This window comes from Cyphomyrmex costatus, unplaced genomic scaffold (genome assembly GCF_001594065.2).
Source record: "Cyphomyrmex costatus isolate MS0001 unplaced genomic scaffold, Ccosl1.0 scaffold14, whole genome shotgun sequence".
Lineage (NCBI taxonomy): Eukaryota > Metazoa > Arthropoda > Insecta > Hymenoptera > Formicidae > Cyphomyrmex > Cyphomyrmex costatus.
The window spans coordinates 2270637-2284673 of NW_017275390.1; the positions used below are offsets into that span (position 1 = coordinate 2270637).

The 14037-nt window shown below is 34.0% G+C and overlaps 1 protein-coding gene across 1 annotated transcript in view; it reads left to right on the top strand.

The window, feature by feature from the left end:
• The window catches only part of GABA-B-R3 (gamma-aminobutyric acid type B receptor subunit 3), a 78364-nt gene that overhangs the window by 24973 nt on the left and 39354 nt on the right, over positions 1 to 14037 (top strand). Inside the window, exon 2 of the mRNA XM_018551344.1 lies at positions 11497 to 11814. Coding sequence (XP_018406846.1) covers positions 11497 to 11814 — 318 coding nt within the window. The remainder of the gene's footprint in view (positions 1 to 11496; positions 11815 to 14037) is intronic.

The window sequence follows — 14037 nt, forward strand, 5'->3', positions numbered from 1 at the left end:
TTGTCCTCTCTCTCTCCCACCTATTGCAGTTCTGTACTTATACCCTATTGTTCTCCCTTCCACTCGTTGCATACCTCTCTGTTCCATCCATTGTGATTCTGTATTTGTCCTATTGTTCTCTCTTTTCCTCTCGTTCCGCTCACGTTTTCTTCTCGCTCGCGATTTAATTAAATATATATCTACGAGTTTTAATGATATGCCATAATGAATTATTATAATTTTTTTTTTCTCAATGTAATACAAATCATCAAGCTAGCTTTCCTATCGACTAGTTTAATACTCATTGAATTTACTACTGAACAGCTATCATATATTATAAATTGATACTTAATTGTAGGGAAGACTTGAAAATGTATTTTATGCAGTGTATGCAATTTGGAATTTTTTTTACTTATCCACACAAATATGTCACTTTTTCAGTGTAACTGCTTTCAAACATACTGTACAATGTACAATGACTCGTATTGTAAGAATGCATTCTAACCATATCGAATCCTTTTTTTGGTCTATGGGGATTGACGCCAATAATAACAATAGAGTTAATCTTTACGACTGCGTCCCTTAAAATCGTCCCTTCGGAAAAAGTTGAAACTTGTCGAAACATATTCAAACATATTAAAACACGTTAGAACGCGCTAATACTTAACTACAAGGAAAGGAAAGGGAAAGGAATTAAAACATTATATATTGAAAAAAATTTCATATTTTATTTTTTTAAACTTGATACAATTTAAGTAGATATGATTGTCATACAAGCGCAAAAGAATTGAGGATTGTGGAGAAGATTAGAAAGAAATAGAGATTTGAATGATAACCTTTGTTATTATTTAATTTTTATTTTAATAATTTGGATAACTTATTCAGAGAAAAAACCTCGCGCCTTTTCTTGTCACATACATATAATGCTAAACAGCCGAAAAGAGGTAGGGGAAAATGAGACTAAAAATAATTAAAAAATTAAGTGATATATTTAAGCATCATATTACACATTTTTTTTTATATGCGTATGATAAAATTATTCATTTATGTTTCCTCCACGACAGGTTCCCGCTCTCTTTTTATCGTCTTCTTCGAAATTTTCGCGCAATTTACGGCTGATTGCCATAGCAAGTCGTTCGCCAGATCCAACAAATAGTACTCGCATTCTTCTACTTTATTGATTGTTTGTGCAATCGTAGCATCTACACAGTTCCTGAAACATACAATGATAAGATTTACAGCACGAATTAATAGATCTCATCTGAACATGGACCATTTATCGCATGTAAAAAATATAAGAACTTGATTACGCACAGAGCACCGCAACAAATGAGTGCACGAAAGTTCGTACACGCTAATATCTACACCCAGACTATTACATTGAGTTTAAAGCAAAGTCGCGATGCTGTACGTAAATATCTACTATTATTAATATGTACTTACATTGTTCCTAACAATTGATGCTCCTGAGCAACGTTAATTTGCAGTGAAACAGGAGCGTTCCGGGAGATGTCTTGATTTATTTGTTGCAAAGTAGCTAATAATGTTCCAGTTCTATTGATCAAAATCGAAGCTTTTGCGTGTATCATACCCACGGCATCCGAGAGATTATCTATCTTCTCCATCGTTCACTGCAAGACTAACTGACGACCGATGACCGATAGGAGTTTGGTTTTAAGAGATGGAGACTGTAAACTATTTGACTGAGATCTTTGAATCTCTACTGACGAAAAACTGACTAACAAAAGTTTCACGGGGTCGCAGTTTTGTAGAGATCTTTGAAGGATGTGCCAAGTTACACGAAGATTCTGGTTGGTAGGATTTGTCACCCCTTCGTTGGAATATTTTGGTTTTCAAGTAGTTACTCGAGAATCACTTTTAGATTAGCTCCGCCTACACCATAAGATTTTAGTTGTCTAATATCTACTGGCTACGTGACATCACCTTTTCTTAGGACTTTTGGGTTCTCAGTCACCCATTGGCGAATTTAGTTTCAATTTTCTCCGTTTTCTGAGAAAGGGGCTTATCGTCCCTTTCGAACTAATTAGTTATTTATGTTATCCTTACGTGAGTTTTTCGTATTTTCCTATTCATTTTCTTTTTTTATCTCCGATTTCTCTTTTATTATGTTATAAGAAATTACCTTTAATGGTCTTAGATGTTATATTATGTCTTTGCTGAATCTTAGATGTTATTATAATTCCGTGTAAATTTATGTACTTTACATACGTAGTCTTTTAAACTGCGCGCCGAACAATTTTTCGGTCTTGAAACGCAACTCTACGAAACTACCATAATAATATCACGAGTTAAATTGACTAACAATCTAACAATTTTGATGCTCTTGGATCTTAATAATGTTGAATAACATATTAAAATTTATATGAATGACGTATTAAAAATCTGTAAATAATTGGTAACATTTATTAAGTTAGTAGAAATGTAAGTAAAACTCGAAAGAATTACTTTTTTTTTTATTTTATGAGGGCAAAATATATCTAAGATGAATACGTAAAGATTAGTCGCGATAGAAATGATTGATATTTCGAGCGTTGACATTGATAGCTGCTGTTAAAATCAGTCATCGTGTGTTTTTTTTTTAATACGTATATGAGTCAAAAGGAATTGAAGTAAAACTTTAAGTAAAACTCTAGAATTTAAAATTTCTTAATGTTTATGAGGATATATAATTTTTTTTTAAGCATTCTCCTAAAATAAAATTAGAAAAATGATACGTACTCTAGTTAAAGAGAAGGATTACAGTATGAATTTCGATCTAGAAGTGTACAGTCTAAAAGCGATCTTTCTTAAAGTCGTATCGTATACTCAATAAATGATAGAAAATATGACGCATATTGTTCATTATATACTAGAAGAAGATCTGATAGACATCATCGACGAAGTATTGGAAGACGTAAATTTTGAGAATAATGGACGATGATGAGAATGCATCAGTATTATTAGAGGATAGTGATTGGAAAAATGACGATATCTTTGAAGGTAGTGAAGCAATTTTAATGATTTCTGGTAGGAAAGTTTCCTACCAGAATCATTAAAATTGCTTCACTACCTTCAAAGATATCGTCATTTTTCCATTTTCACCCCAATTTCGGAGGGGCTGTTTCACCCCCTAAATATGTTTCTCCGCCGCTAAAAAAAAATACGTATCTCTTAGTTTTTCATGTTTTACAACATATCCAAATTTCATCAAAATCGGAGATTTACACTTCGGTAGGTTTACTTGTAAGAGCAAAATAGTCCATCCTCGGGAAGTAATGTCACTGAACGAGCTGACAAAAAAAGTGCGCGATATATTTTTATTATACAACTGGTGGTTCGTCAATACTGTGCACATCATTAATGACGAGAATAGTGGACATTGAACATATGCATACCATACGTAAACACATCACATGGTTATAAAATCACATGTAGCCATAAGTGGAAAATACTGTTCAGATTGCAGAGGTCAATGTTTTTTAATATTTCCGTCTAATATGTGTCCTATTTGCATAAATTAAAAAAAGAGAGCTTGAATTGGACATCGTCACCATCAACGTTATCAAAATCTAATTCAAACGGTATGTATCTTTGTTTACAAATGCGTTTATGATATAGTGTTAATTTATTCTCTGTTAAAAATGAGTAGTGATCAACAAGTTTTGCTCTCTTTTTCCAGAAAGCGCTGCTAGTGATGTTAAAGCTACCAAACGCTGCTGATATCCAATACCCGAGTTATTGCTCAATGCCAAGTTGCATTTTTAAATATTTTTTAAATATATTTTGTATATAATGTAATAGTAAATGGTTAAAATGTAATAGTTAATATAATAATAATAATAATAATAATAATAATAATAAATGGTTTTAATATAATGCAATAATAAATGTTTTTGTATTTTTTTCAGCCCTGTTTGTTTCTTTTATCCTTCCATGACATCGATTAGCTAATTATGATAATATTTTTATTAATGTAATTTAAAAAATGGTCAAGCATGCTTTTTTATCGACTAATTCAGTACATTATTACTACTTTGCAACAAACAGATCAAGCTGACATATCCCGGAACGCTCCTGTTTCACTGCAGATTAACGTTGCTCAGGAGCATCAATTGTTAGGAACAATGTAAGTACATATTAATAATAGTAGATATTTACGTACAGCATCGCGACTTTGCTTTAAACTCAATGTAATAGTCTGGGTGTAGATATTAGCGTGTACGAACTTTCGTGCACTCATTTGTAGCGGTGCTCTGTGCGTAATCAAGTTCTTATATTTTTTACATGCGATAAATGCTCCATGTGCAGATGAGATCTATTAATTCGTGCTGTAAATCTTGTTATTGTATGTTTCAGGAATTGTGTAGATGCCTACGATTGCACAAACAATCAATAAAGTAGAAGAATGCGAGAACTATTTGTTGTCTGGCGAACGACGCTATAGCAATCAGCCGTAAATTGCGCGAAAATTTCGGAGGAGACGATAAAAAGAGAGCGAGGACCTGTCGTGGAGGAAACATAAATTAATAATTTTATCATACTTATATAAAAAAATGTATAATATGATGCTTAAGTATATCACTCAATTTTTTAATTATTTTTAGTCTTATTTTCCCCTACCTCTTTTCGGCTGTTTAGCATTATATGTATGTGACAAGAAAAGACGCGAGGTTTTTTCTCCAAATAAGTTATCCAAATTATTAAAATAAAAATTAAATAATAACGGAGATTATAATTCTAATCTCTATTTCTTTCTAATCTTCTCCACGGTCCTTAATTCTTTTGCTCCCTTCTATGACGATCATATCTATTTAAATTGTATCAAGTTTAAAAAAATATAAATAATTAATACGTTAAAAATGGCGAATAAGAGTCAAATTACAATTTAAAATCTGAATCTGATAATTTATTCTAATATTCTATATTGCGAAGAATATCACGTAATTTTTGGCGTTTCGTCCAGGCTTCCACTACTGGACTCATCAGTAAGATATTGTAATGGAAGCCTACGTTAGACGTCGGTGTAAGTTATTAAATCGAGATGCTATATAAAGAGATATATGCGTGTCTCAGCACTTGCGAGAATTTGCGAATATCGATAGACCTCTGATGGCGGGTCGACGTAGTAATATTCTTCGCAATATTTATCCAAGGTAAGAAATAACGTTCTATTAATATACATATGTAGTCCCCCCAAATTGCGCGCCGAACAATTGTCGGTCTTGCAACGCAAATCTAATAATCTGATTTTTAAATGTCCCCTCTTCTTAATTATTGCGCGCCGAAAGATTTTCGGTCTTGCAACGCAACTCTAATAATCTGAAATATCCCCCCTCCTAAATATTTGCGCGCCGAAGGATTTTCGGTCTTGAAATGCAATTATAAATGCTAAATCTAATTTTTACTTAATGAATAAACTAACAATGTACTACCCGCGTTGTTACAGCCCGCGGTTTGAAAAAAATAAAAAAATAAAGTATGAAATTCTTTTTAAATATATAACGTTTTAATTCCTTTCCCTTTCCTTTCCTTGTAGTTAAGTATTAGCGCGTTCTAACGTGTTTTAATATGTTTGAATATGTTTCGACAAGTTTCAACTTTTTCCGGAGGGACGATTTTAAGGGACGCAGTCGTAAAGATAAACTCTATTGTTATTATTGGCGTCGATCCCTATACAAAAAAAAAAAGGTTCGTTATGCATGGTTAGAGTGCATTGCATTCTTACAATGAGTCATTGTACAGTATGTTTGAAAGCAGTTACACTGAAAAAGTGACATATTTGTGAAGATAAATAAAAAAAAATTCCAAATTGCATACACTACATAAAATACATTTTCGAGTCTTCCCTACAATTAAGTATCAATTTATAATATAATAGCTGTTCAGTAGTACGATTCAATGAGTATTAAAGTAGTCGATAGGGAAGCAAGCTTGGTGATTTGTATTACATTAATAAAAAAAAATATTATAATAATTCATTACTATGGCATATCATTAAAACTCGTAAATATATATTTAATTAAATTGCGTGCGAGAAGAAAACGTGAGCGGAACGAGAGGAAAAGAGAGAACAATAGGACAAATACAGAATCACAATGGGTGGAACAGAGAGATATGCAACGAGAAGAAGGGAGAACAATATGGTAAGTTAACGACTCCTTTTATCTCCTTATGTGGAGCATAGGACGTCTATAGACCTCTTTTGTCCGAGGCCTATATTCGTTTCTCGAATCAGATTATTTTTCGGATTTGTGGGTGATTGGTCCACAGAATCCTACCTCAGTCAGATATTAGAGATAAATATCTACTGATATGTATACTACTGATGTATACTGATGTATAGGACCTACAGTTTAACGCCGAATCCGAACGGCGCTGATGATCATAGATTTTTTGATCACCAGATGGAGCCATTTTTTGGCTCATTAAATGCGAAAAATCGCGTTTGGGCGCACGTGGGATTGAACTCGGGTCTACAAATCAAATCGCGAGTCAATCGCACAGAGTGGTGAGCCACTCGACGCCACAAGTAATACGGTAAGTATAGAACTGCAATAGGTTGGATAGAGAGTGGACAACAAGTTAGAAAGAGAGAGCGCAAATGAAGACTGTAACGGGCGGAATTTAAGGAACGCAATGGGTGAGACAGAGAGAGAACGCAATGAGTGGGAGAGAGAAGGACCCTCTCTCTCCCCCGCAGACCCTTCCCCCTGTGACGTACTACCCCCCTCCATTCCTCCCCGGACCCAGCGTCTGTGTGCATTTTCCCCCTCCCCAGATCCCTCACTCACACACATACCGCATATACGTATACGCACTAACACATAGTGAATTAGAATCCTCCCTATCTCTCTACTCACGTATGATCTTTCAATTTAGGCTTAAAAAATAATAGTGATAAGTTTTTACTGAAGAAGTAACAATTTCTTTGTACAAAACAAGGACTCGGACCAAAATTATATTCCGGATTAAAATTTCGACCTGGTTACGGTAATGATTCGAAGCTATTCAACTTTCTGTGTCGGTTCCACTTCTTTTAACAGTATAATCGTTACATAGATATGATCAGTGATCGTTACATGTATATAGGGTAAACTAGGGTAAGATGGCCAAACGGATAAGATGGCCATAGTCTTTCAGAATGACTACAAAAACGCTCTACTTAACGATTATTAAAGAAATTACAACCTATGGCTATCTTATCCGTATGGCCATAATACCCTAATTTACCCTACATATAATAATTATCAAAAACCAAAATCGAAAAGAACCGAAAAGGATTGTGTAAAGTCCGTGGTTTTTCATTTTTAGGTTAATTGTGATTAGAGAGAGGCTTAACCTAATGTTTTACTCAATTTACATTTTATCTATGATGTCATGGGTGAAGCCCATTGGGTTAAACATCAGGTTAAGTTTAATTTAAATTCAAATGGTCCCGGTAATTGTTACGGTAAAAAAGCTGGAATCAAGTTGGATTTAGTCTCGGTCCGAAGTTTTTCGGTCCAAGTTCCTGCGATATAAAATATGATGATGTTACAAATGTAGAAATTCGCCATTGTCCAGAAGAATGATATGCTCCATCTGCTGTTCGGATCTTTTTTGGTACAAATAAAGTTTCATTCAAATTTCTCCGAAACGGATAGTGAAGTTCGATTCCCTCTTCTATAATATTTGTTTAAAAAATCTGTTTAGTGAAGAAAAATAGAGAGTTTAGTGTAATAAAAATATTGAAAAGTAACCCTAAATTTTTCCACATTTTTTGAAAGCTTATGAAAACAGTAAAAGAACTTAAGCTAAATGGAGGATTAAGGATATATTTTACAACTTAAAAAACATAAGCGCCATGATTAGGGTCGAGTGGTAAGTGATAATGGAATGCAACAAGTAACTCACTCACCGACCGATGCATCGTCATCACCTCATTCCTTTCAGCTTCCGGGTATGTCTTTCCTTTCTTCGTGTAGAAGATATAGTAAACGGGCGGAATGATCGTCTATTACAACTCTATTACACAATTCGACACTCCCGACTCGTTCACGATATTCACTTTCAACGGATAAAAAAAAAGAACGATAAAAAGTAATTCGTACTCGTACCTCGCAACAAAACTAATTCCCGTTTTCATCGAATATAGATTTAATCTCAGTTCAACTCATCTTCATTTTTTTCTAATTCTAAAGCTCGGTTCCACCAATTTAAGTTTAACTTTAATCTCGGTTAAACTATTTTTTTGTAATATTAAGAATTAAAAAAAATATACATTAAAGTTTTTATATTAATGAAAGCCCTTATTATAAATAGGACTTAGAATTAGAACTAGATAAAAAGTTGAATCAAGATTAAAGTTAGTCTGTTACATTACTGCATTGATAAAAACCATAATTTCTACGTAAAATCCTTATAACTTTCAATGACGGTATCGATGTTGTTACATTGTCATTGCGTAGACCTTATTCTTCAACTTTAATTTCGATACCGTACACACTGTATCGAAACTATCATTAAGAGTTATAGATAGAAGCTTAAAATATCGAAGTAAGTTTATCGAAGATTTGAAAATAATGAAAAAAGAGATCACTGGCCATCTTGACACTTTTCGAGGAGAAAAAAAGTCGCGACATAGACAAAATACGGCTCGAGCATCATTTCTCTTCTCTCTTTTTAAATATCTCAATTATAGTAGATCTTTATCAATGAAACTATCAATGAAACTAGAAACTAGATCTTTATCAATGAAACTAGAAACACAACAACTGAAAATAGCTTTTTCAGGCAAGCGACGGATATTACGAACTAACGCGCGATGTGCTGAATGCAGCGCAATTCGTAATACTGAATATTCTACGCGTAGGTACATTTATAATAATGGACGCCCCGAAGCAATGGCTCGTTGTTCGATTCAAAATTTTCAGTCCTCATTAGCACACGATAATCACTTCCGACGGAATAAAAAACGCGAAATTGCGAAGCGCAATATTATCCGATAGAAATGGCTCATCGGTCACTTCGGTACGTGCACTTTTCCAAAAGAAAATCTATAGCCGCGACGTAAAAGCGAGCGACTCTCGAGCACCACTTTTGAAATCTTTATAGCGATGAAATAAAAGATAAATAGACGGACCGAGACGATCATCCATCGCAGCAATATTCATCTCCGACAGAAAGGTGAATATTGCTGCACTAAAAGACACGAGATCTTGAAGCGTAAAGCAATCCCTAGGCAATCATATTATTGCACAATATTTGATATTGCACATTGTTATCGTCTATGTTGAATATATAGATTGTTTTGAATATTTTAAAGAGATATCATAATATTATAATAAAAATAATATTAAACAAAACAATTGTACAACAATATTGAGCGTCTAAAAGCCTCATATAGAGGTGTTGATATTGAATAGAAATATTCACTATGTGAATATATTTATCAATACAAAAACTATTTATATTTAATAGGCATTATATTGAATATATAGAATTTGATTAATCAAAACAAAAAATCTATACATGACAATATTCATTATTCTATATGTATATTCGATATAATATTTATTCATTCGCGGGATGAATATAAATAGTTTTTTAATTGAGATGAATATATTCATCTGAATATATCTATTCAATATCGACAACCATAACTCTTGTTACACGCTATGTAACACAAACAATACAAGAGGGCATTTCTTCTAGAATTATGATTAATCTGTATAACGATGGAACGGAATACATAAATCATTTTTGATTTTGTTGCTTAATAATGTAATTCAACTTGATTTTGTTGCTTCAAGAACCTTCGAAAACTACTGTTCCATGCCAGCATAACATTTTAAACTTACCAATTTAATAAAAATCTTGATAGATTATTTGCAACAAGATTGGATTAAATCAGAATATCGAGCAACAAAATCAAGAAGATATGGGGATTATATTATCTTGTAAATTAATTATAATTTATTGTTAAATTTTTGTACCATAACATATTTAAAAAACTAAAAAGTTAAAAACGTGAAAACTTTCTCATTGCAAAAAATATCTGTATTACATCTGCATTTATTCGCTCTCGAATGTTGAATAACACCGACCATACTTTATACGTAACAGGTTTCAAGCTCCATAATCGTATTATAAGTGCTAATTTTTTATCATTTGATTTACTTGTCGTGAAAACAGGCGAATTGAGAGCTCAACTGATGCTGGTGCACGACATCGAATGAGAATTTACACGAGCTGTTTGTCCTCGTAAACAGAAATGTCGCGAAAGTCATGGATATGCATGTCACACCACGTTCGTTAAGCTAGTAGTTGCATTCAGAATATCAGTCATGGCTCTCAAAACGTGCTATGAAGATGACGAACGCTTGCTCGACATGTACATAATTTACAATAACAAATTTCTACTATGAAACATACATACATTCTCTCTTCCGCTCTCAAGATTTCACTATTTTACTTTGGCAAATCACAAACTTCATTCATTTGATATCGTTCTCTCAATGAAATAAATACGGTTCCGCATATACTTCTTTATTACTAATACAACAAACAGTAACGGACATGTAGGTCAGTATAACTCAATATCTAATACAATTTTTTAGAACGGCCACTCAAACTGTTGAACCGGGGCAGATGGAGACTCCAATTTCTTCTTCGAAGATGATTGGTCGAGTTTCGACTTTCGAGTGCGTCCTCTCATCGAGATCCAATGAAATTGTAACAAGATGTGGAGTAGATAGTACTCGTGTTGTAAAAGTTAGATTTGGAAGTCCCTGCTTCCCTTGCCATCCTGCATCTAGACGAAGATCCTCGAGATTTTTTCGCACATTCAAGTTTGCTCCGGTCTCCACTTGCGTTGAATAATTGCTCGTTAAAACGGACTGGGTCTTCCTCTCATTTATCTTAGAGACACCATTCTCAGCTCAAACACGTGTGACGCTTTTTTCGCCCGCAATGATAATTTTGTCCTGTATGTCAATCATTCAAGTGGCAATCTTTGTCATTGTCAATATTCAATTGACACTAACCCTATACATGCTATTTCTCTCGGGTTCTGAATCGAATTTGAACGAAGAAGTTTCAAAATCAATATAATTCACCCACACACAATATATGATTTTCAATATATCTTAACAATTAATATACTTAAAAAATATACTAAATTTTAATAAATATTTATCTGAATATACTACAACTTAAATATTTATTAGATGTATATAAATATATTTTTGGTACAAAGAATCATCAATTTGATTTAACTATTTCTTTTTTATTGAATGTATATTTATTTACTCTCTGTAAGTATAATGTACTGTTAAATGTGTTTGGTATTAGTGCAAAGATTCAGTCAATTTTTTTTAGTATACAATATGTATTTTCATTACAATATTTATTGCGTTTTTCAACGGTAAATTCTTTCTTTGTAATTTCGAGACGTTTCCGTGTAATAAATTATTGAATATTATAATGCACAATTTGTTTTAAATTTTCATATTACAATTTCAACGATTTATCTTTTAGTGCGATTCGGGAGTGGCTGTGGACAGATTCTTTCACGCCTTGTATTCAACAAGGAAGAAGCACCTGATGCCATTCCTGCTCGGCACAGCTTGTTCCGAAGTCACCGAGACTCTGGCCAAAATTGTTCCTTATTGGAACGTGATCCAGGTGTCATTTGGTTCGACGGCACCAGCACTCTCAGATTCCAACGAGTTCCCCCTATTTCTGCGAACCGTTGCGCCGGATTCGAGTCACAATCCAGCCAGGATAGCATTGATCAAACACTTTGGATGGGACACCGTCACCGCGCTTTCGCAAACAGGCGACATGTACTCTTTGGTAAGTAGGTCATAAGGAACGCGAACGTCGCGCCAATCGACTACCCAAATTTATCGAAGCGGCTTCCCGTAACTTTGATAACCTGCACCAGAAATAATTTGGTTGCAATATTGATGGGTGTTATACAATTTTTCGTCGAGATTGTACTCAAAATATTTTATTAAAATTAATGAACTATCACATAACACCGTTTGGCACAATTTAATTTGGAATTTGAGAGCCACAAAATGAATTAAATTTGGGATCGCTCTTTTCATACAAATTGCATGATGCGTAATGCAAAAATATAAGCATAGAGATGTAAATATGGAATTTACAAGCTTGTTTAAGCGATACAATTTTCTAATTTTACATTCTTGAATAAATGAAGTATGAAATGAATGCGAGTATGAAACATTATCGAAATTCACAGAGATTATATTTGAAAAATTACGTTTGATAATGAATTGTGGAAATCGGCTCCTTTATAAAGAACGCACGGCATTCAAATTGCAGTTGACGTTAATCGCGATTGAAATTTGCACCAAAAAATATCCACTTATAAATCCAATATTCCCAATCGCTGCTTTTACCGTAATATCGAGATCAGATGAAGTGGAATCCGAAATACGGTGGGAATGTGTGTGATAACACGGTAGCGAGGACATTTTCCATCGTTATATTTATCTCTGTCTCGCTTTACGTAACCGCGTGTTTAATTGCGAACTGCACCGCGGAAGTTCGTTTATGCCCGGCGTGACGTGCGATCTATACAATGAAGTTCCCGTTATGTCGGCTTTAATTAACTTTCGATTTGTACTCACGCGTAGTTAACTAGAACGCCGCGCGTTTGGTATCACGTTTCGGTTAATTCTCGGTCAATTTCCGTCGTTACACTGTAACGGAAGCTACCACACGTCACATCCGGCTTTAATATAGTCTAGGAATATACATATGTATAACGAATGGATCCAAGGGCGTCGCAGTACTAGGATTTCGAAACGAAGCAAAGCAAAATAATGAACTAACAATTTTCGTAGCAATACAATTCTTTTTACTGCTGTGCGAGTAAAAAATATTTGGACAAAGCAAGATAATTTAGATGGCTTAACAAAAATTCTCAAATTGTATAAAAGATTGAAGTTGCACAGTGTATTCGAACATACACAACGTACATTATTGCACCATGAATAGTACGTTTTGTACGTTTTACTGAATACACTGTACGACCTTAATCTATACAATTTGAAAATTTCTGTTAATGTATACCAAATTTTACTCCTCTAATATTTTGAAGATAAATGTTTTTTCAACTTTTTAAGACGAAAGATCTAATATGAAAATGCCGAGGCTATGGTAGTTTTCAAATGGAAAGAGATTACGTGTAACACAGAGCTGGAATTTTGTAAGCTCAGGTACAAGATGGTCACTGCAATAAAAGTACTGAATATTGTTATTGTCAGAGGCATGAAGAAGAGTTCGAAGAAGTACTTTCACACTGACTTTACTATTTCTGAATGCGCGAAATTCTAGTCCTCCCTGGTGGAAAAAATTTGTCAGAGTTTGTCCGAAGAATATCAAAAAATTACAAATTTTGACAAATTCAGACACTATTGTCGAAAAAGTATTTCATTTTGTCTGTATAACTACCCGAATTTGTGCATTTTGGACAATTTTGGACACATTCGAACAAATTTTTCTACCAGAGCTGTCAGTAATTTCTAAACTCTGTGCTCATTTGAAAACTATCATCAGAGCCTCTCATCATTTTTGTATTAGACTTTGTGTCTTAAAATGCTATAAAGAATCTGGCTTTAAAATATATTTATCGCCAATTTGATAGGACACATTTTATGTATTTTTTTCCAATATATTCATTCACAATTGAAAAACTGAGTTTGCCCCGCTGGAAAGAAGTTTGATTCGATAAATTTCTAATAAAGAGTGCGGGCAACGTATGTCATCTATCTCGAAATTGATGTAAAAGCGGTTGCGGAAATTCTGCGGAAATCGACGTGTCAGTTTACATCCGCGCCTCGTTAAAATTCATATTGTTCCCAAACTAGCTTAAACGACTTTCGAAATAAACGTTCATATCCGAACGTACGAGGACGATCCGGGAACGCCGTATTCCTGCGACTTGCTGCATCGTGAAGCATGTGCTGTAATGATAAGAGAATTGCGAATGTCACACCAATAAAATTACGTGTGACACAAAGCGACGCGCTTGCCGAGAAGAAACCG